General features: G+C 46.1%; 1 protein-coding gene across 1 annotated transcript in view; it reads left to right on the plus strand.

Annotated features, from left to right (window-relative positions):
* The window catches only part of efhc2 (EF-hand domain (C-terminal) containing 2), a 129,200-nt gene that overhangs the window by 102,214 nt on the left and 14,807 nt on the right, over positions 1-12,179 (plus strand). The window contains exon 12 of the mRNA XM_078560508.1: positions 4,821-5,018. Within this exon, the coding sequence (XP_078416634.1) occupies positions 4,821-5,018 (198 nt within the window). The remainder of the gene's footprint in view (positions 1-4,820; positions 5,019-12,179) is intronic.

Raw genomic sequence — 12,179 nt, forward strand, 5'->3', positions numbered from 1 at the left:
AGGCCAGCATTTATTGCCCATCCCTAATTGCCCTTGAGAAGGTGGGCGTGAGCTGCCTTCTTGAACCGCTGCAGTCCATGTGGTGTAGGTATACCCACAGTGCTGTTGGGGAGGGAGGGAGGTTCCAGGTTTGGAAGGTGCTGCCTTAGGAGCCTTAGTGAGTTTCTGCAGTGCATCTTGCAGATGGTACACACTGCTGCCACTGTTCGTCAGTGGTGGAGGGAGTGAATATTTGTGGTATTGGTGCCAATCAAGCGGGATGCTTTGTCCTGGATGGTGTTAAGTGTTGTTGGAGCTGCACTCATCCAGGCAAGTGGAGAATATTCCATCATACTCCTGACTTATGCCTTTTGGACAGGCTTTGGGGAGTCAGGAGGTGAGTTATTTGCTGCAGGATTCATAGCCTCAGTCCTGCTCTTGTAGCCACAGGATTTATACGGCTAGCCCAGTTCAGTTTCTGGTCAGTGGTCACTCCAGGATGTTGATAATGGGGGATTCAGCGATGGTAGTGCCATTGAACGTCAAGGGGCGATGGTTAGATTCTCTCACACACCCTCTCTCTCACCTCTCTCACACACACACATTCTCCCTTTCTCTCTCTCACACACACACGCAGATTTGTTACGGTGTAGAAGGAGGCCATTCGTCCCATTGTGTCTGCACTGGCTCTCTGAGCATTTTAACTTAGTGCCAATCTCCTGCCTTTTCCCTGTAACACTGAACATTACCCTCTTGAATGCCTCAATCGAACCTGCCATCACCACACTTCCAGACAGTGCATTCCAAACTCTAACCACTCGCTGTGTGAAGAAGTTTTTTTCTCACCTCGCATTTGCTTAATTTGCAAAACACTTTAAAACTGTGCCCTCTGGTTCTCAATCCAAGTGGGAACGGTTTCTCCCTATCTACTCTGTCCAGACCACTCATGATTTTGAAAACTTCTATCAAGTCTCCTCTTAGCCTGCTCCTCTCCAAGGAAAACTGTCCCAGCTTATCCAATCTTTAAACATAACTGAAGAGTCTCATCCCTGGAACCATTCTCATAAAGCTCTTCTGTACTCTCTCCAATGCGTTCACATCCTTCCTATTGTGTGGTGCCCAGAACTGTACACAATACTCCAGCTGAGGTCTAACCAGTGTCCTATAGAAGTTCATCAAAACCTCCCTGCTCTTATACTGTATGCCCCTATTAATGAAGACTAGAATACTGTAAGCTTTAGAAACATCTCTCTCTACCTGTTCTGCCACCTTTAATGACTTATGTACATATACACCCAGGTCTCTCTGCTCCTGCACACCCTTTAGAATAGTATCCTTTATTTTGTACTGTCTCTTCATGTTCTTTGTACCAACGTGCATCACCTCACACTTCTCCGCATTGAACTTCATCTACCACCTATCTGCCGACTCCACCAATGTATCAATGTCCTTTTGAAGTTCTACACTGCCCTCCTCACAGTTTACAATTCTCCCAAATTTTGTGTTATCTGCAAACTTTGAAATTGTCCCCTGCACATCTGAATCTAGATCATTTATATATATCAGGAAAAGCAAGGATCCCAATACTGATCCCTGGGGAACTCCACTACAAACATTCTTCCAGCCTGAAAAATACCCATTAATCATTACTCTCTGTTTCCTATCCCTCAGCCAATTTTGTATCCACATTACTACTATGCCTTTTGTTCCATGACCTATAACTTTCCTCACAAGTCTGTTGTGTGGCACTATATCGAAATCCTTTTGGAAGTCCATATACACCACATCAATGGCCTTTCTCTCATCAACCATCTCTGTTACCCTTTCAAAAAACTCCATCAAGTTAGTTAGACATGATTTTCCTTCAACAAATCCACACACAAATCCGGCAATGTGGAAAATTACCCAGGTATATTCTGTACACAAAGAGCTTGGGTTGATAAGTGGCAAGTAACATTTGTGCCACACAAGTGCCAGGCAATGACCATCTCCAACAAGAGAGAATCTAACCATCACCCCTTGACATTCAATGGCACTACCATTGCTGAATCCCCCGCTATCAACATCCTGGGGGTTACTATTGACCAGAAACTGAACTGGGCTAGCCATATAAAGACTGCGGCTACAAGAGCCGGACAGAGACTAGGAATCTTGTGGTGAGTAACTCACCTCCTGATTCCCCAAAGCTTGTCCACCATCTACAAGGCACAAGTCGGGAATCTGATAGACTACTCTCCACTTGCCCGGATGGGTGCAGCTCCAACAACACTCAAGAAGCTCGACACCATCCAGGACAAAGCAGCCCGCTTGATTGGCACCCATTCCACAAACATTCACTCCCCCTACTACTAACGCACTGTAGCAGCAGTGTTTACCATCTACAAGATGCACGGCAGAAACTCACCAAGGCTCCTAAGGCAGCACCTTCCAAATCCACGACCACTACCATCTAGAAGGACAAGGGCAACAGATAGATGGGAACACCACCTTTTGGAAGCTTCCCTCCAAGTCACCCAGCATCCTGACTTGGAAATATATTGCTGTTCCTTCACTGTCGCTGGGTCAAAATCCTGGAACTCCCTCCCTAATAGCACTGTGGATGTACCTGCACCACCGTTCAAGAAGGCAGCTCACCATCACCTTCTCAAAGGCAATTAGGGATGGGCAATAAATGCTGGCCTAGCTAGCAACACCCACATCCTGTAATTCAATTTAAAAAAGCACATCCCTCTCTCTCACACACACACACTCTCTCTCACACACACACGTACATACATACTCTCTTACACACACACACACACTCAAACAAAGACACAACACCCAGGCCCTCCAACCAGTCACTTTCGCGCCCCTGCCCCCGCAGCCCGGCAGCCTCTCTTTCTCCGCCCACGGGCCTCGGCAGTGTCTGTCTCTTCCCACAAGCCTAGGCCATCTCTTGGGCCCCGCAGCCTCTACCTCATGGGCCCCAGCAGCCTCTCTCACTCTCCACAGGCCCCAGCAGCCTCTCTCTTCCCCATGTGCCCTGCAGTCTCTCAGGCCCTGCAGTCTGTCAGGTCCCAAGCAGTCTCTTGGACCTTGCACTCTCTTGGGTCCTGCAGTCTGTCAGGTCCCAAGCAGTCTCTTGGACCTTGCACTCTCTTGGGTCCTGCAGTCTCTCAGGCCCCAGCAGTCACTGTCTTCCCACGGGCCCCGCAGTCTCTTGGGCCCCAGCAGTCTTGCGGGCCCTACAGTCTTTTGAGCCTGCAGTCTCTCTCATCCCATGGGCCAAGGCAGTCTCTCGGGCCCCAGCAGTCTCTCTTCTCCCAAGGGGCCCATCAGTCTCTCTCTTCCTATGCATCCTGCAGTCTCTTGGGCCCCAGCAGTCTCTCAGGCCCCGGCAGACTCTCTCTTCCCACAGACCCTGTAGTCTCTTGGCCCCAGCAGTCTCTAAGGCCCCGGCAGTCTCTTGGGCCCTGGCAGTCTCCCTCCTCCTATGGGCCCCCCAGTCTCTCGGGCCCTGGCAGTCTCTCAGGCTCTGACTGTCTCTTGGGCCCTAGCAGTCTCTCTCTCCCCATGTGCCCTGCAGTCTCTCAGGCCCCATAGTCTCTTTCTCTCCCCACATGCCCTGCAGTCACTCTTTTTCTATCTCTCCCCTTCCTCGAATCCTCTCCTTTCCCTCCGCATACTCACAGCCGCTGGCGTTCACTGCTCCTCCAATCACAGCCTGCTTCTTTCCCACCTTTGCTGCTGATAGACTCACTAGTAAACATATCAGCAGCAAATGCGGGAGAGGAACGGCTTGTGATTGGAGGAGCAGCCCCTTGTAGAATCTTCAACTTCACTTACCTGTCTTACCAGCATTTTGAGTAGTGGCTTTGGGGGCCACATAGCTGGGCTTCGCAGGCCACAATCTGGCCCATGGGCTGCAGGCTGGACAAGTCCGCATTAGAGATTGACTCCAAGAATTTGATGCAGGCAAGGAAGAGGCAACATCTTAGTGGTCATCAGAGATGTAAGGTGGTATTGACTTGCAGAATTCTAGATAAACCATTTTTGATATTAATTCATAATTCTCAGTGCCCTGACCAGCAAAAGTTAAGCAAGCCCGCTAACACTGTTAATGCATATTTTTTATTATTTTACATTTGTCACTCTGCGCATTCTCTTTGTAAAATGTAAAACTTAATCTGTATCTGCCCTTGTCACACTAAAATGTATCAGTTTACCTTTGGAATGCCTGGAAGAGTGCACTTGAGGGCATGTGCAAAAGACAAGATGGACTGAATTTTCATTTCTGTGTATTATTGCTCATATTTTGGATGAGATGATGGTCTGGTAAAGGTAGTTTCCATGGGGATTCTCCCACTTGTCTGCCCTAACTTCAGCAGAAGAGCTACAGAAATTCTGTACAAACAACTGGGGTCATGGTACACGATGAGAATTCACATCACCTGAAAACTCTGCCAAGTTTTCATATTCATTTCTTAGACTGATTACCTACTCATTCACATTAACTGACTGTTCCTTGACTTTTAATGATAGTGCTTGAATTTCTGAAATTTCACTTCTTTTACACAATGATTATTATTGCACTTACTCTATTTAGTTGGACTTGTATTGGAGGTTATATCTTGTGATTTTTTTTCCTAAAGGAGAATGTTTCTGCACTACTGATTGCTGAGCAAGATGTTATGTAATGTCACTTGTTGCCTAATTGCTATCAGTTAGTCAGGTAACATTACATTTATAGTATCACCTACAGATACAATGTATTTGGACACAAGAATTTATTTCCATGTTTTAATATATTATAGATTATTATTTTGCCTGTAAGAATTTATTTATTCTTTGTTTCTAAACAGGGATATTTTGATTCAGATTGGAGAAGGACTGCTCACTGAACATGAAGTCATGACAATAGGCCGCTACTATAGCATCCGTGAACAGCAAAAGACAGACGTTTGTCTCATACTGCATGTTGTCCAAGAGGCGTTGAGAAAGGATGCCTTTGAAGATTTTGCCAAAATATCTGAGGTCTTTATGTATGAGGATCGACAAAGGTAACAAACATAACAATAAATATCAGATAACAACGTCAGTATTGTGATGGGTTATCATAGTGAGTTCCTAGCATTCTTCTAGAGATTTTGTAATGTAATATTTAACTATATTATGCATATTCTTCAATTTATATTCTGCCCGCAGCAATTTTAAAGTACTGGGTTGTAAATATCTCATCTGTTCATGAAATCAATTCATTAGATTCATAGAAGTAAGTATATTTTTTCAAATTGATCTTTTGGCAACAGCATATGAGAAGGTGTATGAGAATTTAAGGGCAGAATCGTCCCAGATTTGTACTAAGTGTGGTAGCGGGCGCCGGCTGCAATGGTGGCTTTTCACGCAGTATCATCCCAAACCTGCAGCATTAATTATGTGTTCCTGGGATAAATGCCATTTCGATGGTGGGTGGGCTCTGATTCACCTGCCATGCCATCACCTTACTGCTTCATCACGCCAGGCACCATATTTAAAGTACAGCCACACTCAGTGCTTCCAGCCCAAGACTGCAGCAAAGAAGACATGGCCCCGAAAGACCAAGAAGACTGCAGCACTCGAATGCCTTTTGGATGCTGTGGAGGCCCGCTGTGATGTCCTCTACCCCATATCTGGCCACAGGAGGGGCAGCTACATTACCGCTCTAGCTTGGTAGACAATGGCAGTGGTGATCAGTGCTAATGTTGCACAGAAGAGGTTGGCCATTCAATGCAGATAGAGGATGAATGACCTCATCCGTGCAACCAGGGTAAGGCAACCATCTCATCACTCTAAACTCACACATTCATTGGCAACTCACTTACTGCCAGCTCAAGGGACATCATCACCCATTCTCACACACATCCTCACATTTCCATCTGGCCTCATCTCCTCAGGAGACTGCCTCCTCAGCCCTCATCATCTTGAGGCCACTTGCACAGATCAACATGTGCCCCCATACACACAGTCTGGGATACCCTCCTTCCCAGTACAGCTCTCATCCTGCAACCTCTTCCCTTGCCTGAGGCCATTTCTCCCCCTTCCCCAAGCAAGACCTTGCCCTACAGCCATTCAAAAGCCACCCACATATGGCTGATTTGGTAAGAGACCTACCTGTGAACCCCACCAAAGTGTTGTGGTGCTGTCTGTGAAGCCTGGCGTTGATGACAGCGAGTGCTGAACGAAGCAAGGTAGGCAAACAAACTTTGAAGTCCCGAGCGAAGTGCAGCCTGCCAAGTGCATGCCTTATATATGCTGTTGTGAAACACGTCAGCATGTTTTCCCGCTGACGAGGGCGGATAATTCAGCGGGGAGGGTGATGAGTCTGGCGGGCGGGCCTTATAATGATAAGCTGATGCATTACAATGAGGTTCCCGACGTCCAATGGTGGGGAACGTGGCCCGCCATCAGCGGGCAGACCAGACGATCGCAAACTGATTTCACAACGTCGTGGAACCGACTTTTGGCCTTCTTGCCATATTGTCCTCTCATGCCACCAAACATGCCCGACAGTGGTGGGCGTGGAAAATCCAGCCTTAGCATTTGCCTTTGTCTCACATTAAAGCGCTCCTTAAAGCATTCATATATACATGTTTCTTGATTATTGATATCAAGATAGCATTTTAACTTTAGAAGATTTTACATGAAATTCATCTATAAATTAACCTTTTTTTCTCTTTTCAACAATTTATTTACAATTTTATAATAGTGTAAACAAACAGAACCAAAAAGGAGAGAATAAGTACAGAATTTTATTAGATCAAGGACCAGATACATTTACAAATGCATTGAACAAATGCATCCATATGTAATTTGCTGCCTTATTTTTTGCCAATTTTTGTTCCTTTTTCTTCACGAGCATGAGCATCCATCAATTGCCCTTGTTACCTCATCCAGGTGCCCACTTTTTAAACATCAGCCTGTGAGTATGGTGAGCTATTTGATCAAGGATAGCATCACAGCTAAGGCTAAGTAGGAGGAATCCACAGGTAAATCCATATTTTCCAGCAGTGATAGGACCAGGAGTGGGAAACTTATCTGATCTGCATGTACCTAACGCAAGTGCACTATGGCTAATTGTAGTCATTGGTCCACAAATGTTCTCAGGGAAGTGAACTTGCCACCCCTATCTGGTCTAGTCTATGTGTGACTCAAGTTGCACCTTCTTCAGGCAGCTAGGGGTGGACAACAAATGCAACTTTACCAGTGTTGGCCACAATCTGAGAACATATAAATACACAAACCTGTTCTTCTCACTGAGAACTGATGTCTTCCTATTTTGTCTCTATTTTTTCTTCCTTTATCCAGTCTCTTCCCTCTAACATCCAGGAGTCTTCCGATGCCCTCTGCCACTTTAAAGTTTCCAGTTTCCTGGCTCTAGCCATGGGCTTTTTACCATGGATGTCCAATCTATCTATACTTCCAACCCCACCAGAATGGTCTGAGGGGTTTCCCTTCCCTCCTTGAATGGATACGCAACCATTCCCTATCCACCATCACCCTCCTCCATCTGGCTGAATTTGCTCTTGCATTGAACAACTTTGTTTTTTAACACAACCAAATAAAAGGTATTGCTGTGGAAACCTGAATTGGACTTAGCTATGCCTGTCCTTTCAGTCGCCTCCCCCAACTTGTTTTCTGGTGTATTGATGATATTGATGACTGTATTGGTGCTGTGTCCTGCTCTCGCTTAGAACTGGAAAATTTAATCAACTTTGCTTCCAGTTTCCATCCCTCCCTAGCCTTCACATGGTCCATCTGTCACTCTTCCTTTTCCTTCCTTGACTTCTCTGACTCCATTTTTGGAGATAGACTATCTACTATCCAGTATAAACTCACTGACTCCACAGCTATAGTAATGACACTTCCTCCCAACCCAGCTTCCTGGAAGGACTCCATGGGCGCTCAACAGTATCCGTACATTTCCCACACTTCTGCTCTCATCCCTTCCCATCCTCCCAGAATCACAATAGTGTTCCCAGTGTCCTTACCTTCTATCCCAACAGTCTCCACATTCAACAGATCATCCTCTGCCATTTCTGCCACCTCCTGCGTAATGCCACTACCAAATACATTTCCCCCTCTTCTCCCCTTTTAGAATTTCAAAGGGACTGTTCCCTCTGCAGCAGCCTGTCCACTTCTCAATCACCTTCAACACCTCCCCTTCCTACAGCACTTACCATGCAAGCACAGAAGATGCAACATCTGCCATTTTACCTCCTTCATGTCACTGTCCAAGGCCTGAAACACCTCTTCCAGGTGAAACAACATTTTGCTTGTATTTCTGTCAGTTTACTGTGCTGTATTCATTGCTCATGATGTGGTCTCCCCAGCATTGGGAAGACCAAACGCAGATTGAGTTACTGCTTTCAGAACACTTCCATTTAGCTCACAAGGCTGATTCAGAGCTTTCAGTCATCTGCCATTTAAATCTCTGTCTCGCTCCCACTCTGACTTCAGCCTCCTACACATGTTTCAATGAAGCTTGAAATACAGCACCTCATCTTTTGATTAGACACCTTACAGCCTTACAGATTCAACATTGAGTTCACCAATTTCAGAGAATAGTCTCTGCCCCAGTTTTCTTTTTTAGAACTGCAGCTGTTGCTGATGGTTCTGTTTTTCTCACTTACACCAACTTTGACCCATCTTTTGATTTTGTACTTGTCCCATTACCATCTCCTTTTGTCTCGCACCATTACACCTTTTGTTATTTAATCCTTCCTGCCTTCCACCCTATTACAGACCTTTTTGTTCTTCCCCCTCCCACTTTTCCCTGCCTCCATACTTGCTTAAAACCCGTTGTATCTCTAACATTTTCTAGTTCTAATGAAAGGCCATTGACCTGAAATGTTAACTTTTTTTCTCTCTCTCCACAGAGTTTACCAGATCAGCTAAATATTTCCAGCATTTTCTGTTTCTATTTAAGATGTCCAGTACTTGCTGTATTTTGCTTTTGCACTCCAGAGAGAAGCGGGTTAATAGGTTAAGACCAAAGAAACCAACTTCTGGGCTATCTTGGAAAATTTTGATTGATAGCAAACAGATCAACCTACAATGTAAATGCAGATATTTCCCTTCTCCCTTATCCGAATTTTCTTTCTGAATTGGCATTATCCACCATAAAAATGATGGTTGGCACCTAGGGGTGGCCCATATGCTCCACCCACACTTATTTCCATTTTGCACTCAGCTGCTCCACTTTGACTGACTGGATCATGCATTTGGTACCTCTTATCATTTAGCTGATGGCTTACCCATCCTTGTGTCTCTTTTCAGTTTTCTGTGGACTAGTAATCCAGAGACCCAGGGTAATGTTGTGGAGACCCAGGGTCGAATCACACCACAGCAGATGGTGGAATTTGAATTGAGTAAAAATGTGGAATTAAAAGTCTAATGATAATCACAAAACCATTGTCGATTGTCATAAAAACCCATCTGGTTCACTAATGTCCTTTAGGGAAGGAAATTTGCAGTCCTTACCTGGTCTGGCCTACATGTGACTCCAGACCCACAGCAATGTGGTTGACTCTTAAATGCCCTCTGAAATGGCTTAGCAAGCTACTCAGCTGTATTAAACCGCTACAAAGTCTATAAAGAATGAAACCAAACGGACTACTCGGCATTGACTTAGGCACCGGAAATGACAATGGCAAGCTCAGCCTGTCGACCACGTAAAGTCCTCCTTGCTAACATCTGAGGGCTTGTGCCAAAATTTGGAGAGCTGTCTCACAGACTAGTCAAGCAACAGCCTTACATTGTGATACTCACGGATCATACCATATAGATCATGTCCCAGACACCATCATCACCATCTCTGGGTATGTCTTGTCTCACCGGCAGGACAGACCCAGTAGAGGTGGTGGCACAGTGGTATACAGTCGGGAATAAGTTGCCCTGGGAGTACCCAACATTGACTCTGGACCCCATGAAGTCTCATGGCATCAGGTCAAACATGGGCAAGAAAACCTCCTGCTGATTATCGCATATCGCGCTACCTCAGCTGATGAGTCAGTACTCCTCCATGTTGAATGCCACTTGGAGGAAGCTCTGAAGGAGTCAAGGATGCAGAATGTACCCTGGGTGTGGGACTTCAATGTCCATCACCAAGAGTGGCTCGGTAGCACCACTACTGACTGAGCTGGCCGAGTCCTAAAGGACATTGCTGCTAGACTGGGTCTGCGGCAGGTGGTGAGGGAACCAACAAGAGGGAAAAACATACTTGACCTCATCCTCACCAACCTGCCTGCCGCAGATGTATCTGTCCATAACAGTATCAGTAGGAGTGACAACTGCACAGTCCTTGTGGAGACAAAGTCCCGTTTTCACATTGAGGATACCCTCCATTATGTTGTGTGGCACTACCACCGTGCTAAGTGGGATAGATAGGCAATAGCAATCTCCAACAAGAGAGAATATAACCATCACCCCTTGACATTCAATGGCATTACTATCACTGAATCCCCCACTATCAACATCCTGGGGGTTACCATTGACCAGAAACTGAACTGAACTAGTGATATAAATACTGTGGCTACAAGAGCAGGTCAGAGGCTAGGAATCCTGTGGTGAGTAACTCACCTCCTGACTCCCCAAAGCCTGTTCACCATCTACAAGGCACAAGTCAGGAGTGTGTTGGAATATTCTCCACTTGCCTAGACCAGTGCAGCACCAACAATACTCAAGAAGCTTGACACCATCCAGGGCAAAACAGCCTGCTTGATTGGCACCAATACCACAAACATTCACTCCCTCCACCACCATCGCATTTGCAAGATGCACTGCAGATACTCACCAAGGCTCCTTAGGCAGCACTTTCCAAACCCATGACCGCTACCATCTAGAAGGACAAGGGCAACGGATACATGGGAACACCACCATCTGGAAGTTCCCCTGCCAGCCACTCACCATTCTGACTTGGAAATATATCTTCACTGTTGCTGGGTTAAAATCCTGGAACTCCCACCCTAACAGTGCTGTGGGTGTACCTACGCCACAGGGACTGCAGTGGTTCAGGAAGGCAGCTCACCATCACCTTCTCAAGGGTAATTAGGGATGGGCAATAAAGGCTGGCCTAGCCAGCGACGCCTGCATCCTGTCAGTGAATTTAAAAAAAAAGATTTCAAGCAGATCTGGCACCTCAAGACTGGGCAACCATGAGGCGCTGTGCGCCATCAGCAGCAGCAAAATTGTACTCAACCACAATCTGTAACCTCATGGCCTGGCACACCCCCCACTATACCATTATCACCAAGCCAGGGAATCAACCCTGGTTCAACCTCAGCAAGTGAGAGACAGAGCTAAGCAATCCCACAACCAATGGATCAAATCCAAGCTCTGCAATTCTGCCACATCCAGTTATGAATGGTGGTGGACAATTAAACAACTCACTGGAGGAGGAGGCTCCACAAATATCCCCATTCTCAATGATGGGGGAGCCCAGTACATCAGTGCAAAAGAAACATTTGCAACAAACATTCAGCCAGAAGTGCCGAGTGGATGATTCATCTCGGCCTCCTCCGGAGGTCCCCAGAATCATAGATGCCAGTCTTCAGCTAAATCGATTCACCACACGATATCAGGAAATGGCTTAAGACACTGGATACTGTAAAAGTTATGGGCCCTGACAATGTTCCAGCAATAGTAGTGAAAACTTGTGTTCCAGAACTTGCCACGCCCCTAGCCAAGTTGTTCCAGTACAGCTACAACACTGGCATCTACCCAGCAATGTGGAAAATTCCCAGGTATGTCCCGTCAACAAAAAACAGGACAAATCCAACCCGGCCAATTACCGCCCCATTGAGATCATCAATAAAGTGATGTATGTGGTCATCAACAGTGTTATCAAGCAGCACTTGCTTAGCAATAACCGCCCGCTGACGCTCAGTTTGGGTTCTGCCAGGGTAACTCAGCTTCTGGCCTCATTACAGCCTTGCTTCAAAATGGACAAAACAGCTGAACTCCAGAGGTGAGGTGAGATTGACTGCCCTGGACATCAAGGCAGCATTTGACCAAGTGTGGCATCAAGGAGGCCTAGCAAAACTGGAGTCAATGGGAATCGGGGGAAAACTCTCCGCTGGTTGGAGTCATACCTAGCACAAAGAAAGATGGTTGTAATTGTTGGAGGTCAACCATCTCAGTTCAGGACATCACTGAAGGAGTTCCTCAGGCTAGTGTGTTCACAG

Source organism: Cetorhinus maximus, chromosome 16 (genome assembly GCF_964194155.1).
Source record: "Cetorhinus maximus chromosome 16, sCetMax3.hap1.1, whole genome shotgun sequence".
Classification (NCBI taxonomy): Eukaryota; Metazoa; Chordata; class Chondrichthyes; order Lamniformes; family Cetorhinidae; genus Cetorhinus; species Cetorhinus maximus.